Raw genomic sequence first — 22,294 nt, forward strand, 5'->3', positions numbered from 1 at the left:
ATTGGAAATATGCAAATTATGTTAGGAGGCTGATCTGTTTATTACCAAGACTAGCGATTATATGAAGAGCGAAAGAAGCTGAACTTAATTGTTTGAGAAGCTCAGTAATATGCTTCTTCCAGTTCAAGTAGTCATCAATGTGAACACCCAAAAATTTGGAAAAATCTACCCTGTTAACTGTGCCCTGTTCATGTGCTACATCAATTGTCGTTATGACTATTCGCTGTACAGAACTGGATATAGTGAGTTTTTTCAAAATTAAGGGAGAGTCCATTTTCTGAGACCCACTTAATAATTCTTTGAAAGACATCCTTAACAATATCTTCAGTTACTTTTTCTGGAATGGGATTTATTATAACACTCATGTCAGCTGCAAAAAGTACTAGTTCTGCTTGCTGAATGTGAAGTGAGAGGTCATCCGCATGAATAAGGAACAGCAGAGGACCCATAATTGAACACTGTGGGACTCCTGTTGTGATAACTCCCCATTCAGTAGGATTTACCACCTTCCCAACATTATTTGTGTCATTCAGCACAACTTTTTGTTCTCTGTTCGTCAAGTATGATTCAAACCAGCTGTGTGTGTAGCCTTCAGTTCCACAAAACCTGAGTTTTTCTAAGAGTGTGACATGATCCACACAGTCAAATGCCTTGGAAAGATCACAAAAAGATACCAACTGGCGATAATTTGTTATTTAGGGCTTGTGCTATTTGATGGGTAAATGCGTAGATAGCATTCTTGGTCGAGTAACCCGTCTGGAATCTGAACTGTGACATGCTGAGTAAATTATTTTCACTTAAATGTGAGACTACTCATGAATACATAACTTTTTTGGATATTTTAGAAAATGAAGTTAGCAATGAGATTGGTCTGTAATTATTCAAGTCACTCTTGTCCCCTTTCTTATGAAGAGGTTTGAGAATTGCATATTTCAGTCTGCCTGGAAAAATTCCCTGTGCCAGTGAAGCATTACATATCTCACTAAGGACTCTACATATTAAATTAGAACAACACTTCAAAATTCTGTTAGAGACTCCATCAACACCACATGAGCTCTTGTTTTTCAGTATGTGTATAATTCCCTTAATTTCAGTAAGGGATGTTGGTGCCATTTCTAAAAGGCCTAAGGTTAAGGTCCTGGGGAATGGCATTTGTAATGTATTTTTTTGCTTCTTCAGCTGAACCCTTTAACCCTATTTTTGCTGCTACATTCCAAAAGTGGTTGTTAAAAATACTTGCAACTTGTGAATTATCACTCACAACATCATCATTTAGCTTTATTGCTATGGTATGTTGTGCACTGCAGGCTACCCCGTCTCCTGTTTGACAATGTTCCATATAGTTTTAATTTTATTATCCTCATTATTAATTTCTGTCAGAACACACAAGCTTCTTGACTTCTTAATGACTTTCCTTAAAATATTACAGTATCTTTTGTAGTAAGCAAGTAACGTCAGATCCTGACTTATTCTGGCCTGTCCATATGTTTCCCTCTTCCTCTTACACGATATCTTAATTCCCTTAGTAATCCATGGCTTACTTGACTTTGTAATGGCTTTTTTGGGTAACATTTCAGGAAAGCAACTGTCAAATATTGAGACAAATTTATGGTGGAATAAATTGAATTTGGCATCAGCATCATTTTCTGTGTATACTTCATCCCATTCTACCTCTTCAAGGCTGCTCTTAAAACTCTGTATCCTGTTCGCATCAATAAGCCTCCCTGCCTTGTATGAGCCTACCTGAAGCCTGTAAGGTGCTTTGTGTGTTATTTCCATTAACTGTGCATCATGATTAGATAGCCCAACAACACAGGTAAGGCACGTGTCACGCTGGACTGTGTGTCTTCATTAAGGACTAGACATCAGTGCAGGTTGTTTATGAGTAGTGCACACTTTGTATTTGCATTCAGTGGCCAAGGTTGACGTAAAATGAAGACCAAGCAGAGTTCCAAAGAGTGCCCGATTAGCTGGAGCATCAGTAACCAAAACAGCCAACATATTAAAAGTTTCAAGAGCAACTGCTTCAGCAGTCATGACAGCCTACACAAAACATGCAAAGACATCATTGTGTAAATGTAATAGTGGGCACAAATCAAAACTAAATGAGAGACTAACACTAATTGTGTCAAAACAACACAAAACTACGGTGGCTAAAGTGACTGCAGAGCTCAATAGCCATCTTTGAGACCCTGTATCTGTTGACACTGTCTGCCAAGAACTCTACAAAGCGAATATTCATGAATGAGCTGCTATGCAGAAACCATCAGTGACAACAACCAATGCAAAGAAGCGTAAAACATGGTGTCAGGAGCATAAATCATGGATGACTGATGGAAACATGTCATATGGTCAGAACGAGTCAATGTTTCTGTTATTTCCAACATTGGCTGGGTTTGCATCTGTAGATCGCCAAAAGAAGCCTACAATCCTAATCGCTTGATTCCACCTGTTAAGTGTGGAGGTGGAAGTGTGATGGTGTGGGCAGCTATATAATGCTATTCTGCTAGTCCCATCATTACTCTCAAAGTCCGTGTAACAGCCAGCAATTGTGTTAATGTTTCAGGTGATCAAGTGCACTCCATGATTCAAATGTTTTTCCCCAACAATGATGCCATATTTCAGGACAATAATGCACCCATTCACACAGCCAGCACTATACAATCATGGTATGGGGAACATGCAACTGGACTGCAGCATCTTCCCTGGCCAACACAGTCCCCAGACTTTAAACATTATCAAACTCCTGTGGGCGGTATTGGAGCACAGACTCTGGAGCAGATTTCGGCCTCCGTCGTCACTATGATGATTTTACAAAAAAACCTCATGTAAATTGTGCCAATTCTTCTTGAGGTCATATGGTGGGAACAGAAAGACAAACATTCATTTTATGTATATATGGATGGGATTATTAATGCCAGTATCCACAATCAGGAAAATTTTGCATCAAGATACTTGTGCCCTGAGTTAGCAGCACAGGAGTTAGAAGAGGTTCTGATTGAAGAGTGGCATAAAATTCCACTGGAGACTATACCATCAGTATATGCCAATATTTCAAGAAGAATCACAGCTGTATTATGGGCAAATTGGGGTCCAGCCCCTTATTAATACACCTTTTCCAAGTAAGTACAGGTGTTCACACTATTTTGCCTATACCCACAGATTAGCTGGGAAAGAGCAAGAGATTGCTGCATTTTAAACTGTAAAATAGCTTTGTGTAGAGTCGGATTACATCCAGAAATAGGGACTTTTAATGTTAAGCCTTTTGGATGAACTCCAAGGGACAGGCAGGTTTCAAGAAACAGAATTTGCAGCCTTAGTTTTGATAGTGCTAAAGCATGTTTTCGAAAAGAATGGATGTCGTATGTGATGGGATTCATCAACAGAATTTGAGGACAGTTTGGAGTGTTAGAAATCATGGGAGTCACCAAAAAGATATGCAGAGCATGGATAAAAGATAGAAAAATGGAAGAAAAGCAAAGAAAAAATTTGGAAAAAATTAAAAAATTTATACAAAAATTTTGAGAATAGACAGTGGTTAACAATAGGTAATGAGTGGAGAAGAATTTCTCACTGGAAAAGTGTCTATATGATATGAAAAAAATGATTGAAGAAGAAAAAAAAATCCGTTGGGAAAGTCGTAAAAAGAGACAAAATTTTGAAAACTGGGTAAAGAGAAAGAGAAATCCATAAGAGAAAACATAAAATAAGTATTACTTATGTTGGCTGCATTTTATACCTCTAATCATTGTTGCTACAACTGCCTCATGGTCACTGTTACCAGTTTCAATATGAACATCCTCAAACTGGTAAGAACTACTTATTCAGCCAGCCACTGTGGTTGAGCGATTCTAGGCACTTCAGTCCGGAAGCGCGTGGCTGCTCCGGTCGCAGGTTCGAATCCTGCCTCGGGTGTGGATGTTTGTGATGTCCTTAGGTTAGTTAGGTTTAAGTAGTTCTAAGTCTAGGGGACTGATGACCTCAGATGTTAAGTCCCATAGTGCTTATAGCCATTTGAACAATTTGATTTTGACTACTTATTTGCAATATTTTTTACTATGTTTGTAGACTAAAATGTAAAACTCAGCTTGCCCTTTTGTTACGTGATATTCAGCGAACCGTGGACAAAGGGCAACAGGCAGATTCCATATTCTTAGATTTCTGGGAAGTGTTTAACACAGTGCACCACTACATAATGTTAATGAAGGGTTTAGGTTCACAGATCTGTGAGTGGTTCAAAGACTTCCTAAGTAACAGACTTCTTAAATAATTGTCCTGGCCAGCAAGTGTTCATCATAGGCAGGAGTATTGTCAGGAGTGCCCCACAGAAGTGTGATGCTCACACAACTGTGGTATTTTCGATTAAGCTACACACACGCCCAGTTTGTTCTAAATGGCAAGCACCTCAGTGAGCTCAGTATTTGTTTGCTGGATACATGCTTGATGAACCCCGGTTTCCTGACCTGGTTGCAGTTGAATGCCACCAGTCTTGTGTAACTGTAAGCCGTGGGTGTGCTTCAGTGATCGCATTGCAGTGGAACATTGTGTCACAGGGAACGGGGATGTTGTTTAACTGCCCAGATCATGAGGATGGTAAAGAGAGAGAGAGAGAGAGAGAGAGAGAGAGAGAGTGTGTGTAGCGTGCACACACACACACACACACACACACACACACACACACACACACACACACACACCATTTGAATTGTTTGCATATATAAATTCTGTGCCTATCAGAAACATATACGAGGGCTCTTCAAAAAGTAAGGTGACTTTCCGAATTGTGCGGGCAATGTACATTTGATTATTGATCTTTTTTTTTCTTATGTTGGTACACATGTCCTACACCTATTTTCACTTTCAAGTGTACAGCATTCTACATTTGCTTTTTGACAGATAGAAAGGTGATATGTGTTTTAGTGTGCTTGGTGATTTTCGATTATTATAAAAAAAAAGGAGCAAAGAATTTGCATCAAAATTTGAGTGAAAAATGGAAACAAGTGCTTGAAATTTTGACAGTGGCATACGGTGAGTCTGCTCTAAATAAAAAAATTGTTACAATTGGTACAAGCTCTTCCAAGATGGCCAAGATGATGCCAATGATGAACCTCGCTCTGGATTCCCCAGCATATCAACAGATGATTGCCGTATATGGACTTGACGCGACATGAATATGATTCCAAGCAGAGCATGAGAAGGATTTTGCCTCACTTATAGTAGCAGGCTACCATAGGTCGAAAAATGGTTCAAATGGCTCTGAGCACTATGCGACTTAACTTCTGAGGTCATCAGTCACCTAGAACTTAGAACTAATTAAACCTAACAAACCTAAGGACATCACACACATCCATGCCCGAGGCAGGATTCGAACCTGCGACTGTAGCGGTCGCTCGGGTCCAGACTGTAGCGCCTAGAACCACACGGCCACTCTGGCCAGCTGCAAACAATTCACAGCAGATAAATTCTGTATTCTCATAATGTTATGATAAACTCTTCTTCATAGTCAATTTCCCCTTCCAGTAAAAGTAATCATTAGACTTAGTTCAGAGCAGGCAAAAATGAATAAATTCCTTATCGATGATAGCTAACTGTACTGAAATAAGAGCCACTGACTAGCATTTGACGTGAACTCTTATTAAGTTCAATATAAATTCTGAAAATCTCAACAAGCTCATGGCAAACAATATAATGTAAACCTAATTACATTAACATTAATAGAAAATGATAGATTTTAGTCTCTTACAATTCATAAAATCTACCAGACAGTAAGAATGCACTTCTCTGAGCAGCAATGTCACAAATCAGCTCATGACCCTTCACCTGTAGGTTGAATGAAAACCTTTAGTTAATGTTATGTATTTGTGGCATAAGAACTGTGTGTCTGTAATTTCTTATAATTGTATTTTATTATCTTATTTATAGCTCTCCTTGGAGATGATAACGTCAAGGGGGAACAGATGTTTGGATTCCAGACACCAAAAAGGAGGAATGCTTTGGCACAGAAAGCTTTGGAATCTGTGCAGACACCAGACCGGGAAGGAATACCTAAGGCACATGGACTCAATGGCCAGTTCCAGACACCAAAAAGAAGAAGTGCTTTGACATCTGTACAGACACCTGACCAGGAAGGGGTAACTAAGGCACGTGGACTCAGTGGCCACGCCACCCCAACTAGTTCTCATACTCGGAGTAAAACCAGAACCCCTCAGCGAAGACTCTCTGTGTGCACTCCACTGAGGAAACTGCGGACACCGTCGAGGCAGGTTCAAACTCCTTCAACTCGACTGAGGCAACTTGATGCGGATACAGCAAAGACACCCTATAATTTGCGCAAGAGAATTGGAAAAAGTGAGTGAAATCCTTATTTATACATTATTGCAAAACATTCTTGATAATCAGTGATTCATATACACTTCTATTATATCATATTTAGTCTTTAAGTTTTCTTCTTCTTTCATGTCTTGTTCTTCGTCTGATAGAGGGAGATATTTGATGTGATTTGTTATGTCTAAAGGAGGAAACCATTTGATTCAGTCTGATCGCTAGTATGTCTGTCACTCATTTCCTTTTGATAATTTCTTTAGCTTGAGCAACTGATGATTCAGTTTAATAATTATTTTGGTCATGACCTTTGGTAGCCAAACTCTTCCATCACTCTTTTATTTCATCTTCACATTGATTTCTCACCAGAGAGACTGCTTATGTTTAAGAATTTCATTTATTTGATGCAAACTTTTATTTGTATTTACAGATGTAGTTTTCAGTCAAAGTAGCTAGCCATCCATTTAGTTCATAACATTCTCCATTTGCAGTGAAAGAATAAAACATCGTTTTCATATAAATTAACATTTCTTGTATACTATATAATCGTATATATGCAACATAAAATCACCATGCTCACTGCCCTTAACTGGAATGTGGAGATGAACTGCCATCATTTCCACATTGTAATAACATATTCAATATTTCTCATTTACATAGCGAAAGGAAAATTTTCTCAAGAAAACTATAAAGTTATGAGACAAAATTGCTGACCAGTGTTTGTCTTCAGGAGAAATGTCAGTACTGCCGATAGTTGCATATGAAAATACATACACTACCCTAGCTTTCACAAATGCATCTACATAGATACTCTGCAGTCATCTACATAGATACTCTGCAGTCCACCATACGGTGCGTGGCGGAAGGTACTACATACTACTGTTAGTAATTTCCTTTCATGTACCACTCGTAAATAGTGATGGAAAAACGAATGTGTATATGCCTCCATATGAGCCTTAATTTCTCACATCTTAGCTTCTTGTTCCCTATATGCAGTGTATGTTGGAGGCAGTAGAATCATCCTGCATTCAGCTTCAAATGCCGTTTCTCTAAATTTTCTCAACAGTGTTCCTCGAAAAGAATGTCAGTTCGCTCCAGCACTACTTCAGACGTCAGTCAGTCCCATGCCAAGTCATGATGCGGCACTTCTGCGTGCTTTTGGAAGGTCCTACATGATATTAGGCAGGTGTATCAGTTTCTTTGCCTCTTCAGTGTAGTATGCAGGCTGCGTGTACATGATTTGTTAGTGTGTATGGCTGCAAGTTTGTCATCTGCAGAGTAGCAAATAGCACAGTGCCTTAGAATGTGGTAAAAGTGAACCATCCACCCTTTTGGTTGGCTGTGTATTCCCTGCCTCTGTTTCATTTTCAGTACAGTCATAAATACGTTTTCCACCCAAGTATTTCCCATGATCCATTACTTGCTGAGCATCCCCTAGGTTTTGAATGATATTTGAATTGATAGTCCATGTCTCACTGTGTAGTCATAATACAGGTTAATACTTGTTGATTGTAAACTTTATTTCAGGCACATCAGATTATTCATTTTGGAAGCAGTATGCTGTTTACCGAAACAGTTATGTGAAACTTTCACTTTTCTGTGTTTAGTTTACTAACCAATGTGTTTTCTCCAATTGGCCTGAATATTGAAACTGGTTCTGTGATTAGTCAGTTTGTACTGTTTTCTTTTTGGGCTTTCATTGTGATCTTTCTGTGGAGTGCACCATGCTGTAGCAGTGCTTTCCTGATAAGTATGCTGTCACATAGCTGTTTATGTGGCCATTTGCTGCAACTACAACAGCTGTATCTGTAACGGTCGTAGTGACTTTTTTGGAAGATGAATCAGATAAAGCTGTTTTCAAAAATATGACATTTCCTGCTGTGTATAAATTTCTATTAGAATGGAAGGAACCATTTGTCTGAACTGAAACCAGATTTAGAGAAATATTTTGACCTGGTTTATTGAATCAAAGTAGTTAGGATAAAGGCACTGTAAGGTATGTACAACTTGAACAGGAACCAGACTGCAGTGGCTGGATGTGAAAGAGAACCAGTGGTGGAGAAGGGTGACAGATAGGGCTGTAGCTTATTCTCAGTGCTGTTCAATCAGTACAGAGGGCAAGCAGTAGAGGAAACCAGTGAGAAATTTGGAAAGGAAATTGATGTTCAGGGAGAAGAAATAAAAACTTTGAGGTTTGTCAGTGATAACTGTAATCCTGACAGAGAAGGCAATGGATTTAGAAGAGCAGTTAAACAGGATATATAGTGTCTCGGAAAGAGGTTTTAAGATTTATTTATTTAGTGTATGGCTTCCATCACTTGAATTAATTACTTATGAGTAGTCTACGGTACAGATATCACATTTGACATTTAAGTCATATATAAAGAGAAAAAAATATATAGACTTACATAAAATATGTACAACTACAAAATATATGAGAACTTAACTACAGCCGAATGTCCACGTCGATAATGTATTCTACCACCTTTTCAGCAGTGTACAAGAATTTGGAAGTCACCCATGAAGGCTGTCAGTGGGAAATCTTCAACTGTATGTTTTACAGTTTGCTTAGGAGTGCTACAGTCACACTGGGGAGAAGCTTGTTTTTGCCCCATCTGTACAAGGAGTCAGCACATCTGCTAAAGTTTGTTCATATTCTATTTAGAGTAGCCCAAATTTTGTGAGACTTGTCAATTATAAGATGAACTGTAATGCAATTAAAATAAGAGTAATGGAATACAATTGAATTAAAACAGGTGATACTGAGGGAATTACAAAGGGCGTTCAAAAAGCTTTGCGCAGTCGTCTCTAATTTTTTTTATTTTTTGCAGGAGGAGAATGAATTTTTTTGCGAACATACTTGAAACATTTAGCTATACATTGAGCCTACTCAATGTAGCCTCCATCAGCTGTGATGCATCTGGACCAACATTCTTTCCGTGATGTAAATGCACTTTGGTAAAATTCTGGGGACTGACTTTTACACCATCGCTTGACACAGGAAATAAGGTCTTTATCACTATCAAATGTGTTACCATGCAGGTGGACCTTCAGACGACCAAAGAGGTAAAAATCAGATGGAGCCAAGTCGGGACTGCAATTAGAAGAGGAACAATTTTCCAACCCATTTTCCTGATTTTCTTTTGCATCATAAGGGCTGTATGGGGTTTGGCATTGTCATGGTGTGGTCTGATGAGCTGACCCTGAAGCTGTGGTGTGTGGGTCTTGATGGCATGTCGCAGCTTGTCCAATGACAAACAGTAACGATCCCACTTAAATGTGGAACCAGATTCCAAAAAGTCAATGAAAATGACACCACACTGATCACAGAAGGAGGCCATCACCTTTTGGCGTGCTGTTCATGAAAGTCGTGGTTTCTTCTTCCGAGGGGAATCCGGATGATGCCACTCCATGGATTGGGTTTTGCTCTGAGGTTCAGACAAAAACAGCCATTTTTCATCCTGAGTAATGATGCCATCAAAATGCTGTTTCCACTCTTCAGTAAAGTTCTTCATGAGATCCTCACACACATTCTTCTTCATTGTTTTCATTTCTCTTGTCAATAATCTAGGCACCCAACGTGCAGATTTTTCTGTACCGTAGTGACTGTACCAGTGATACCACACTACCCAATGACAAACAAGTCATTTCAGCAAGCTGTTGTGTCATCACACATCTGTCATTTTTGATGATTTGATCAATGGTTTCCTTATTCACATCACTCACTGCCATCGATAGTCTACTGCATCGTGTACTGTCCAGTAGAGAGAAATCACCTTCTTTAAACCTCTGCAACCACCGCTGGATACTGCTGCAATCCACTGTGTCCTCCCCATAAACAGGGAGCAAATTCCTGTGAACCAATGTTGCAAAGTCATCGCCGGTCTTGAAGAGGAACTCCATCACAGACCGTAGTTGCAACCTGACATCTACTTCGTGGTTCATTATGGCTCACCTGTAAATAAAAGAAAATACTTTATATACCTAAAAACAAAGATGATATGACTTACCAAATGAAAGTGCTGGCAGGTCGACAGACACACAAACGAACACAAACATACACACAAAATTCAAGCTTTCGCAACAAACTGTTGCCTCATCAGGAAAGAGGGAAGGAGAGGGAAAGACGAAAGGATGTGGGTTTTAAGGGAGAGGGTAAGGAGTCATTCCAGTCCCGGGAGCGGAAAGACTTACCTTAGGGGGAAAAAAGGGACGGGTATACACTCGCACACACACACATATCCATCCACACATATACAGACACAAGCAGACATATTTAAAGACCAAATATATGTCTGCTTGTGTCTGTATATGTGTGGATGGATATGTGTGTGTGTGCGAGTGTATACCCGTCCCTTTTTTCCCCCTAAGGTAAGTCTTTCCGCTCCCGGGACTGGAATGACTCCTTACCCTCTCCCTTAAAACCCACATCCTTTCGTCTTTCCCTCTCCTTCCCTCTTTCCTGATGAGGCAACAGTTTGTTGCGAAAGCTTGAATTTTGTGTGTATGTTTGTGTTAGTTTGTGTGTCTGTCGACCTGCCAGCACTTTCATTTGGTAAGTCACATCATCTTTGTTTTTAGGTATATTTTTCCTACGTGAAATGTTTCCTTCTATTATAACCATATCAAAGAAAATACTTTTATATACCAACTTATAGCTAAATGTTCCAAGTATGTTCACAAAAAATTTCATTTTCCTCCTGCAAAAAATAAAAAAATTAGAGATGACTGTGTAAAACTTTTTGAATGCCCTTTGTAGATTTGAAAATGAAATAAGAAAGATTAATTTTGCTATTTGGACAGCAAAATAACTGATGATAGCAGAAGTAGAGAAGGTATGAAATGCAGACTGACAACAGCAAGAATAGCGTTTTTGAAAAAGAAAAATTTGTTAATATCTAATTAAAATTTAAATGCCAGGAAGACTTTTCTGAGGATGTTAGTATGGATTGCAGCATTGTACAGAAGTGAAATGTGGATGCTGAACATTTCAGACAAGAAGAGAATAGAAGCTTTTGAAACTTGGTGGTATAAAAGAATACTGTACTGAACATTTGATGGATACATTGAATAACCAATAAGGAGACAGTAGATTAGATTCGAGGAAAAAAGAAATTTATGACACAGCTTGACCGAAAGAAGGGATCGGTTGATAGTACCCATCCTGAGGCATCGAGGCATCGTCAGTTTGCCACTGGAGGGAAGTTCAGATGGTAAAAACATAGAGAGAAACCAAGGCGTGAATATAGTAAGCAGATTCAAATGGCTGGAAGTAGCAGTAGTTATGTGGATATGAAGAGACTTGCACAGGATGAACTGACATGGAGAGTTGCATCAAACCAGTCTTTGGAATGAAGACAAGACAGCAACAGCAACAACACCAACACCAAGAACAACAACAAGAGAAACTATAGTGTTTGGATGGATGGTGAATGTTGAACACACACAAAAGTAACATCACCCATATTCCAAGAAAGTTCAACAGAAGTGCCAGTATTGTCAGTATAAATAAGTGATTTACAAGTTAGTTTGAACAGACTTCCAGCTGATGAGCTGTTATCTATCATTAATAATTGTAAGGAAATGAAAATGACTTGTAATGAATTTCCACTTGGTACAAGGGAGGGCAGTTTGCATTAAAAGTAGATAAGTGTAAAGTAATGCCTGTAACAGGGAGAGAATCCAGTAATATTTGAGATTAGTGGTAAATTAATGGAGCCCATAACATATGTTAAATATTTAGGGGAGCTATTGAAAACTAATATGGAATGAGATGAGTGAGTCGTTTCAACAGTATTGAAGGTGAAACTTAGATTTGTTGGAAAGGTTTTATGAAAGTTCATTGTATCAGTAAAGGAAGTGGCATACAGTATATGCTAATCCAACTAATTCCAGAGTGCTACTCCAGCATTTGGAAATGTGTGTGAATTCCTAAGGAACGAAACTGCTGAGGTCATCAGTCCATAAACTTAAACACTACTTAACCTAACATAAATTAACTTATGCTTAGGACACAACAAACAAACACACACACACACACACACACACACACACACACACACACACACCTGAGGGAGGATTTGAACCTCTGGTGGGAGGGTTCGCGCAATCCGTGACATGGTGCCTCAAACTGCGTGGCCACCCCACGTGGCCAGCATTTGGAGCTCTTATCAAGCAGGCATAACAACATTCAACAACTTACAGCACAGGCTGCTAAAATTGTGACAGGCATAGCTTTTACAAAAGTATGAAAAGTCCAGTATGTATGGGTTGTGTATGTATGTACGTTTTCTGTCATACTGGCTTCACTGCACCACACCATACTGACTGCCCTATAGGTTGATGTCAGCCTGTGTAAAGCATTTACCTCAGTATTAAAATATATTTATCCATTTTTTGAGCCTCTTGCAAGATTTGTGGGAGATAGATTCTAAAAATGATAGAGAATGTCTAGGTAACACTGTAACGTCAAACAGCAGTAAAGATTAACCTGTGTAAAATAAAAATTCATTTCAGAAGTTCATTAAAATAAAAAAGAAAGAATGAACAGAACTTAATTTGAGGAGGTACATCTCTCAGTATTGCTGATAGAAACGCTTCATATGAACTTTATATTAAGGACAGTACTCATAGCTTTTGGAACACATATATTACTTCTTTTGGAAGGAGAGAGGTATTATTGTGAATAAGTTAAGGGGTGTTCCGCCTGTTTCTGGAACCTCATAACAGATGGGATCCCCCTAACTTCAGTTCTGGGTGACCTGTCACTGCCCCCTCCACCCTCTATGTTCCCTTTCCAAACCCCCTCTCCTTTCCTTTCCTCACTTAAGTAAAATCTGTTCTGTTTAACTGCACCCATTCACTATCCTTTTTTTTTTTTTTTGACTGTGTTACAAAGATTAGCAGTGGAATGAGGTAAAATGTTCATTCAGTGGCACATTAATATGTGCAATCATATTTGGTCTACATTCTGCGACCATTAGTTGATCTTGATGACTGGAGGAACAACTCCTGTCTCTCTCTCTCTCTCTCTCTCTCTCTCTCTCTCTCTCTCTCTCTCTCTCTCTCTCTCCTCCCTTTTTCTCTTTCAAAGTCCACTTGAATTTGAACTTCAAGAATTTATATAATTCTCTCATCAGTATAAGGAAAACAACAATAAAGTTGTGACAGTAACATGATCAATAAGCTAGAATTAAAGACAACTGGGTACTATCTGGGATGTCTTATGACAGTCATGGCAGTGTGTTTTATAGTTGAAATATAAAAGATCCGCAAACAGATCTCCCGAGCAATACATTCCTCCCCGTCCAACAACAATGTTCCTACCCCCAGACCACACATAAGCATCCCCCTTGTCACCCAATATTATCCTGGCCTCGAAAACATCAACAAATTACTCCGCCAGGGATATGACTTTCTCAAGTCAACCCCTGAAATGAGATCATACCTTGACAAAATTCTCCCCACACCACCCAAAGTTGCCTTTCGTCGCCCCCCCTAACCTCCATAACATCCTTGTTAAACCCTACAATATTCCCAGACTACCTTCTGTACCCAGCGGTTCCTACCCCTTTAACCGACCCCGCTGCAAAACGTGCTCCATGCATCCCCCCCACAACCACCTGCTCCAGCCCCACTACTGGTAAAACATACACAATTCAAGGCAGGGCCACGTGTGAAACTACTCATGTCATTTATCAACTGACATGCCTGCACTGCACAGCCTTTTACATCGCTATGACAACAACTAAACTGGCTGAACGCATGAACTGACACAGACGAACTGTCCGCCTAGGAGATGCCCAATACCCAGTAGCGGAGCATGCCCTCCAGCATAATTCTAGGGACCTAGGAACCTGCTACACCGTATGTGCCATTTGGCTTCTCTCACCCAACACCAGTCCCTCTGAACTGCGGAGATGGGAACTTGCACTCCAACACATCCTTTCATCCCGCCATCCCCCTGGACTGAACCTACGTTAAACTACCTCACTCCCATTTACTCTTCAGTCTTCTCCTCTTTCCCTTTCGTCTTTAGCCATTCACACATCTTTTAATCCTACATAGTTGTGTTTATCTTTATACTATATACCTCTTTACTTCTGTATGCATCCTCTTTGGTTTGAAGCTGGCATAGTACTTACAGTAGAATATCTTTGGCTTCCCTCTGACAACCATGCCTCCATCCTTGCTACCCTCCCTATTTTCCTTTCCCTGTTGCTTCATAACCTGGGTTGTGAGTAACTGAATCTCCTTTCCTTTCTTCCCTTTCTTTCCCCTCTCTCCTCCCTGATGAAGGAACATTTGTTCCGAAAGCTAGGAATGTAAATTTTCGGTTCTGTTTTTTGTGTATCTATCGGCTGTACTGAGCTGAGGTAAGTACTGGCCAGCCCCTCTATCTCTTTGTTAGTATTTGTTTCACATCTTTATATGAGATTTTCCATTAATCATTTAAATATAAAAGATCGTAGTTCATGCAGTTGCACTATGTCATTTTAAGAACTAGGTAATAATAGTGACTACTGAGATGCCATGTAAATGTAGGTGCTCTGTTTGAGATTAACAATTCTCTACTTAGTCCTGTCACCAACCACAGTATCTGGCAGAGAGGTGGTATTTGTTGCATTATAGACAGAATGAGTGAACAGAGCTTTGCCGTTATGGGTACACCTTGAGAGAAATCTTTGTCACTGAGAACTAGTCGCCAAAACCGTGTCGATAAAGTAAACAGAGATGGTGGAATGTCATTAATGAAGATAAGATTATTGGCCTTTTCCCAAGAGAGACAATAGATTCGGAAATAAACAAACTGCTCTGCTGCGATGTACACTACTGTTTGTAAAAAGTGAAACACTCAGGAGCTGTGGTGTGGAACATGCCACGGTAAGAGAACGTGTGGAACAGTGGAACAATAAGTAATTTAAATGGCAGAGTGCATGAAGGCCCAACAACAGCATCCTCTTTTGTGTGACTGGACAGATCAGTGTTACCCAATTCTCAGTTGGTGTGGAGCTGTCATACAAAGTGGAAACATGTTACCAGGTGCTACTATGCCTAGCTGACATCACGGGGCAGAATATCAGCATGTGTGTTTGAACGGGGCAGAATGTTTGGTCTCTGGGAGGAGAGTCTTTTGTTCCATGACACTGCAGCTCGTACAAGGCACGCTGCTTCAACAATCAGGCATAAGTGGAACCAGTGGAGAGGAGAGGGGCTCACACGTTGCTGACAGGGTACTGGATAACACAGTGCGACTGTAGTGTGAGATGATCGCCACATTATCTGCTTGGCCATAAGAGACAGGACAGCATCGTCCATAGTGTTGGTGCAACGTTTGAGCACTCAGTAGGTGTGGTCATGTGCGCGTTGATAGTTCAGTTTTGTCTTCTGTGGCATGGACTGGTGGCACACATGCTATTGTGTAGATTCCCATCGACTATAACCCGCCAACGCGGCAAACTGCAATTGGTACTTGAATGCCAGCACTGAATGCTACTCTGGCAAGTTGAGTGGCAAAATATAGTTGCTGTAGTAAGAACAAACATGATAGGATTTATAGGAGCTACATGTAAGATACAGGTTGTGCATAGCACTGAACACATTGACTGAACGACAGTAATACAGTTCAGAAAAGGCTGAGAACTTGTTTGTGATTGCTTAACTAATACTGTTTCATTGACGGTTCATAAGAGTGTGCCATGGGGCTGACCAAGGTGATCTCCCATGAGAGGGCGTAGAGCAGGATCTGGGACTGTGTTCCATAGTGACATCCTCATTGACGTCAGTGGATGGTGCCAGAGGACCCAGCCATAGAGGCAGTGGTGGCTGCAGTGTAAGGTGCAGCGGGGGCTGCACCGGCGATGGCGTTTGAGAAGTGGGGGCGGAGGCAGGAACCCCAGATGGTGATCTGCCAGGCAGTGACCTGCCGCTGCGGTGCGAACTGAACCGTCTGTGACACAGGAGCAGTCATTGGTGGTAATGGGGACATGGGAGGCAGTGGTTGAAGTGACTAGATATCCGCCTGTCTGGAGTGTGGATGATGCGTAGGTGTTAGCCCCAGTGATGCTCAATGATAGCAGGAACCCAGTTTGGCCGGTGGCCAAAACCATGAGCCCAGACAGGTGCGCCCATCGTGGAGCCGGCAGTGCTAGAGGGTGTGGCGTTGGATGCAGCAGGTGAAGCGAGGACTGTGGTTGGCGTCAATGTAGCAGATCTGCTGAGCTCCTGTCCCACCAGAGTGAAACGGTACAAGTTCAAAAAATGGTCAGAAGCAGCTTCACAGGATCTGCCAGCTACATACTTCCGCATCTGAGTTTTAAATGTCCGAACCATGAAGTCGGGCTCCCCATTAGATTGAGGATGAAATGGGAGCTGTGAGATGGTAAACATCATTGGCCTGACAAAAAGATGTAAATTCTCAAGAAATAAACAGGGGCCAATTTGGGTAACCATGGTATATGGAAGTTCCTCAGTTGCAAAAATCTTAGACAGGGCTGAAATAGTGGCCGATTTGGATGTGGACAGACAATGCGCCTTGTAAGGGAACTTGGAACAGCCATCCACTACAATGAACTAATACTGATTTAGGAAGAGTCCAGCGAAATCAACGTATAGATACCCCCCACAGGTGCTGCGATGTTGGCCAGAGGGAAAAAAAAGATGCCTGCAGAGCTGCCTGTAGCTGTACCTAGTGAGTGCAAGTGGCAAGAAGCCATGTAATGTCCCCATCTATGCTGCCCAGCCAGTAGACATGCCCACAGGGCAAAGCTTTGGTGTGAGAGGTCCCCCAATGGCTAACATGCAGAAACTACAGTACACTGCGGCATAAGGAAGTGGCAACCTGGGGAACAACATCCTTCGTAGCTAGCAAAAGAACCCTGTCAAACACAGAAAGGCAGTGTTGGAGGGAGAAGTAATTATCCAAGGGATCTGAGGCACAGCCCGAGGATTTTTTCGGACCATTGGGCTGCACAAAAGAGAGAACACGATTAAGTACAGGGTCCTCAGCAATGGGTGATGCTATTGTGGCAGTAGTGGTGGGAAAACCATTGACCGTGTTCTGGTTCTCATTGTCTGTATAGAAACAAAGCAGCTCGTCTTGATTGAATACCAAGTCCAGCTTGATTGAAAGGTGGGATAAGGCATCGGTGTTGATGTGTTATGCCATCAGCCATTAATGGATCTGATAACGAAAACAGGAGAGGAAGAGAGCCCACCACTACAAACAATGTGCTACCATGTCCAGCATGGAAGCTGAAGGATTAAAAAGAGCAACCAACAGATTGTGATCCATGATCAAGTGGAACTTAGAACCTGCAAGAAGTTGTGAAATTTCTTGAGGGCAGTTGCTGGAAGCTTCCTTTTCAATCTGAGAATTCTGCTGCTGAGCAGGAGTTAGAAGCATTAGCAATGAGTTGTTCAGACCAGTCTGCTTATTTGTGCGCCAACATCGCGCCGAGAGGCACCTGTAACCAGCACAAGATGCTGACCTGGCTGAAAAGTGGTCAGACACGGGACAGATTGAAGCTTAGATAAAGCAAAACAAATGCTTGGTCACAAGCTGGGGGCCAGAAAAAAGGCACAGCTTTACGCTAAAGTGCGTGCAGGGGCTGAGCAACATTGGGTGCATCCAGCAAAAACTTATGGTACAACACATCTTTACCTAGAATGCCTGCATCTTCTTAATGGAGGGCGGCCGCAGCAAAGCCACAATTATGTCAGCATGGTGACGCAACAGCTTTACCATTGTGCAAGAAACCTCAAAACCTAGGTACTCAATTGACTGCTGAAAAAATTGAGATTTAGCAAGATTGTACCTTAGTCCTGCAAACTGCAAAACAGGAAACAGCAATCAGAGGTTGCTAAGGTGGTATTCAGTGGAGGAACCCAAAACAACTATATTGTTGAAGTAATTGATGCAGCCATTTTTGTAAAAAATGCTGAAAAATTGCGGGCGTGCTAGTGATACCAAAAGGCAAGCATTAATACTGGTATAGGCTGAAAGGTGTATTGACAACGAGAAGGCACCTAGTGATCTCATCCAAGGGGAGCTGGAGATATGCTTCCAACAAATCAATCTTGGAAAAATAGTGGCCACCTGATAATTTTGGGAGCAACTCATCAGAGCGGGGCAAAGAGCATGTATCTATTACGGACTGTACATTAATCATGACACTGAAGTCGCTGCAGAGGTGAAACTCACCCATTGGCTTCCAAATGATGATCAGTGGTGTAACCCATTCACTGGAGGAAATAGGCTGAATGACATTTAGCGTCATCAGACATTCTAATTCAGCCTTGACAGTGTCGCACAATGCGACAGACACCTCCTGAGCCCAAAAAAGTAAGGGCGGGCAGGCTCTTTCATGGTAATGTGGACTTGAACACCGGTAGCACAACTGAACCCAGGGGAAAACGGAGGTGAAAACTCAGATCAGAGGGAAACCCAGTTGTGGGTAGGGAACTTGTTCTAACACTAACTTTACCTCATTGTCAGTAGAGAAACTGGAACAGTTAAATGCAGCTGACCTGAACAGGTCTGCAGTGTGAGAATGATCCACAACAAGGAAGGTGAGGGGATAAAAAACAGATTTGTGAGAGACAGGGGTGGAGAACAGCTAGGATCGGAATCTGCTGTTAATGGTAGCTAATCAAATTCTGTGAAATCTGTGTGATGGGAGGAGAGTCCAGGTCCATGTACAGTCGTGCGTTTACTGAAGTCACTGCAGCTCCTGTGTCCACTTGCATTTTTAGTGGTTTATTTAACACACTCAAGCCAATAAACACTTTGTTCAGGAAGACAGCCATTTTAGAGGTGCAGTTTATGTGCATTGGTACTACTGTGTCCGCCACATTTGAAGTGGAGTTACACGCCGATGCAGTGCAGCCTTTCTTTCAACACTTGTTCCAAACAGCCCAATGCTTAGGGCACACAGCACGCTCATGTTGGATGAAGCAGCACAAGCAAAACGGAAGGGCGGCGTGTGGCTGATATTGTGATGTGGCCTGTTGCTGGTGTGGCTGTAACTGACGCTACCTCATGCTATGTTGAGTCGAAGGTTCTACTGTTGCAGTGGCTTTCCTGTCTTCCTGAACACTTGCAGCTTGCTGAACTGGGGTTGATTGAGTAACTTCAATACCTCCCCCCGCAAAGCAATCTGATCACCTGCGGCCCATGACTCTTCAAAGGTCTGTGCTATATTCAGCACATCTGTAAGCATCAGATTCTCACATTGAAGTGCTTTTTCATGGACTTCCCTATCCAGAGTCAGACGAATAATATCATCATGTACCATGTGATCAGCGTGGGATTCGTGATAGATACTAGTGACAAACTTACAGTGACAGCTCAGCCCGCGTAATTCTGCAGCACAGGCTTTGTAAGATTGGTTTGGTAAAATTCTACACACATTCCCATGACATGCATTCTGTTACAGTAATAGGTTGGGAGAAGCTTGCACATTTCATCAAATGATAAGCTGGCCAGGTCTTGTAAAGGCACAAGTTGCCACAGCAACTGATAAATGTGTGGCGAAAGCCAGGAAAGAAAGAAAGCCCTACACAGGTTTGCATCACCCATTTGAAAAACCTGGAAATGTTGGCATAACCGTATCTCATAGGAGTCCCAATCTTCAGCCGATTTATCGTATGCTGGAAAGGGCAATGGTGACACAGATGGGAGAGTAACCTGCTGCGAATACACAGAGGCTGCCTGACTGGCAGCAGTGGTGAGAGCCTGCTGTTGTTCCGGGATACTTTGCTGCTGGGCTATGATACATTGGAATGTTTGTCCCATCGAGATGAGTGTCGGGTGACTTAGCACTGACACTAGCACGCAGAGAAAACGTAACCCTCACTCATCGCCAATTTTGCTAAAGCAAGAACAAACACGATGTATTTGACATAGTATGTTATAGAGTAGCAAGTAAGTTACAGCATAGCACTGAACAAATTTGCTCGACAACAGTAGAACATGCTACAGAATAGGCCAGGCACTCATTTGTGATCGCTTAAACAATGCTGTTTCCTTGGTGGCTTACCAGAGTGTGCCAGGTGGCTGACCCACCAGGTCGCCTGTACAATTGGGCCTGTGAACTGTACGGATATGCGATCTTTGAAATTTCGCTCTTCATGAGTGAACGTTTTTAGATGAATCCCACTCAGACTTGCCCTGAAGTGATGGCCACATACACGTTCGATATCCCTGTGATGAACGCAGTTGGACAGACTGTATTGCTGAGCGACATAGCAGACAAATGTCGAGTATGTTGGTTTGGGGCACCATTGCCTACAATGCGTGATCTTGCCTCCTATGTCTTGAGGACAATCTGAACAGCAGCTGCTACATCAGGGACGTTTTACAGCCCGAGTCACTGCCCCTCCTGCAGGCCATTCCACATGCCAATTTCAGCAGGACAATGCCCGGTCGCATGAGCCGAAGAATGTGCAAGCCTTCTTCAAAGAATGACAGGTACCAATGCTTCCCTGGCCTGCCCATTTGCCTGACATGTCGCCCATCGAACATGTCTGGGATATGGTTGGACAGCAGCTTGTTCGTTCGGGTCCTCCTGCAGCCACATTTGATGCTTTGTGGACATGCCTACTTGCCGTGTGGCAGAGTTGCTCTTCTGGTGCTCTTTGATTCTATGCCATGTCATCTAGCGGCTCTGATTGCAGGACATTTTGGCACTAGTCCGTACTGTATTTCCACAGTCGTAGTGCATGTACAGATCTGTAATGCTAATTGTTGGTGTAGCGTCCTATCCTTAACTGGTGGAATAAATTTCATTGTGGTCACGCATCTCAGTTTTGGTGTTTCACCTTATTCAAAAAATAGTGCATAATCTATTGACAGTTTTGTCACCCTGCTGTTTTGTGAGCAAAGAAAAAAAGATCAATACACACGTAAATTATGTAGCACGTAGCAGTGAAGTTCTTCTGTTTATTAATGGTCTTTCACACTATTCTCCGTATTTATGTTGTAGAGATTGTACAAATGACCAAGGATGATGGCAGTGATAGTGATATTTCTTCAAGTGAAAGTGAGTACTGCCCCAGTGATGAGAATGAGGAAGATATTGCAGAGAATGAGGAAGAAAATACAGAGAATGAGGAAGAAAATAATACATCTGCTGGAGATACTGATTCTGATGATGATCGGAGGTCACATGAGAGTGAACGTGCCAGTCGTAGTGCAGCAAGAAAGGAGAAGAGAATACTGCCACAAAATTCAGGCTTACTGTCAGCTTGTAACATTAAAGAATCTGATTATGTAAGTATTTATTTGCTACATGAAATTCTCAATCTTTCAAGTGAGCCATGTTAATAAGTGGTTCTTCAAAAATTGCATGCAAGTAAATGTGCCTTTAGAAGTTATGGGAACTTTTATTATTATAAAAAATTTAAATAAAGCCTTTCTAAAAATGTGTTAGTGTAGGCCTTGCATGCTGTACTCATAATAAACAGCTGCTGTCACAATCTGGGCTACTTGTATTGTGCTTTGGAAATTTTCTTCTGAAGTGATACATTACTGTGTTTTTAATTTGCTGTCAGCCGTGCAGGAATACATATGCCAAAATCTTAACAAAAGGAAGACTTTTTAATTGTATTTTCATCAGAAATAATAGGTCAGAATGCGGCATAATAATAAATAATGCTTAAAAAGAAAAGAAAATTTATTCAAAGTCATTCAAAATTCTAATGTCAAATGATTTATTTGTAACAAATTTTAATCACACAATATCACCATCAGGTTCAGTATCAACATTTAAGCATTTGTGCATTATAACAAAAATGAAAATCTGTGCAGATATTCACGGTTTGCCAAAAATAATGTAACACATGACTGAAACAAATTGCAAATAAAGTATTTGACACATCAGGCTCAGGTTTCAATTTATAAGCGTGTAAAAATAAAATAAATATGTAGTTATATAAAATAATAATGACATTATAATGTTAAGCACCTTGTAAT

The 22,294-nt window shown here is 41.2% G+C and overlaps 1 protein-coding gene across 2 annotated transcripts in view; it reads left to right on the forward strand.

Annotated features, from left to right (window-relative positions):
• Positions 1-22,294, forward strand: part of LOC126175890 (origin recognition complex subunit 2) — a 99,847-nt gene that overhangs the window by 8,952 nt on the left and 68,601 nt on the right. For both annotated transcript variants that reach the window (XM_049922943.1, XM_049922944.1), the window contains 2 exons: positions 5,923-6,348; positions 21,306-21,592. In XM_049922943.1, coding sequence (XP_049778900.1) covers positions 5,923-6,348; positions 21,306-21,592 — 713 coding nt within the window. The remainder of the gene's footprint in view (positions 1-5,922; positions 6,349-21,305; positions 21,593-22,294) is intronic.

Source organism: Schistocerca cancellata, chromosome 3, assembly GCF_023864275.1.
Source record: "Schistocerca cancellata isolate TAMUIC-IGC-003103 chromosome 3, iqSchCanc2.1, whole genome shotgun sequence".
Classification (NCBI taxonomy): Eukaryota; Metazoa; Arthropoda; class Insecta; order Orthoptera; family Acrididae; genus Schistocerca; species Schistocerca cancellata.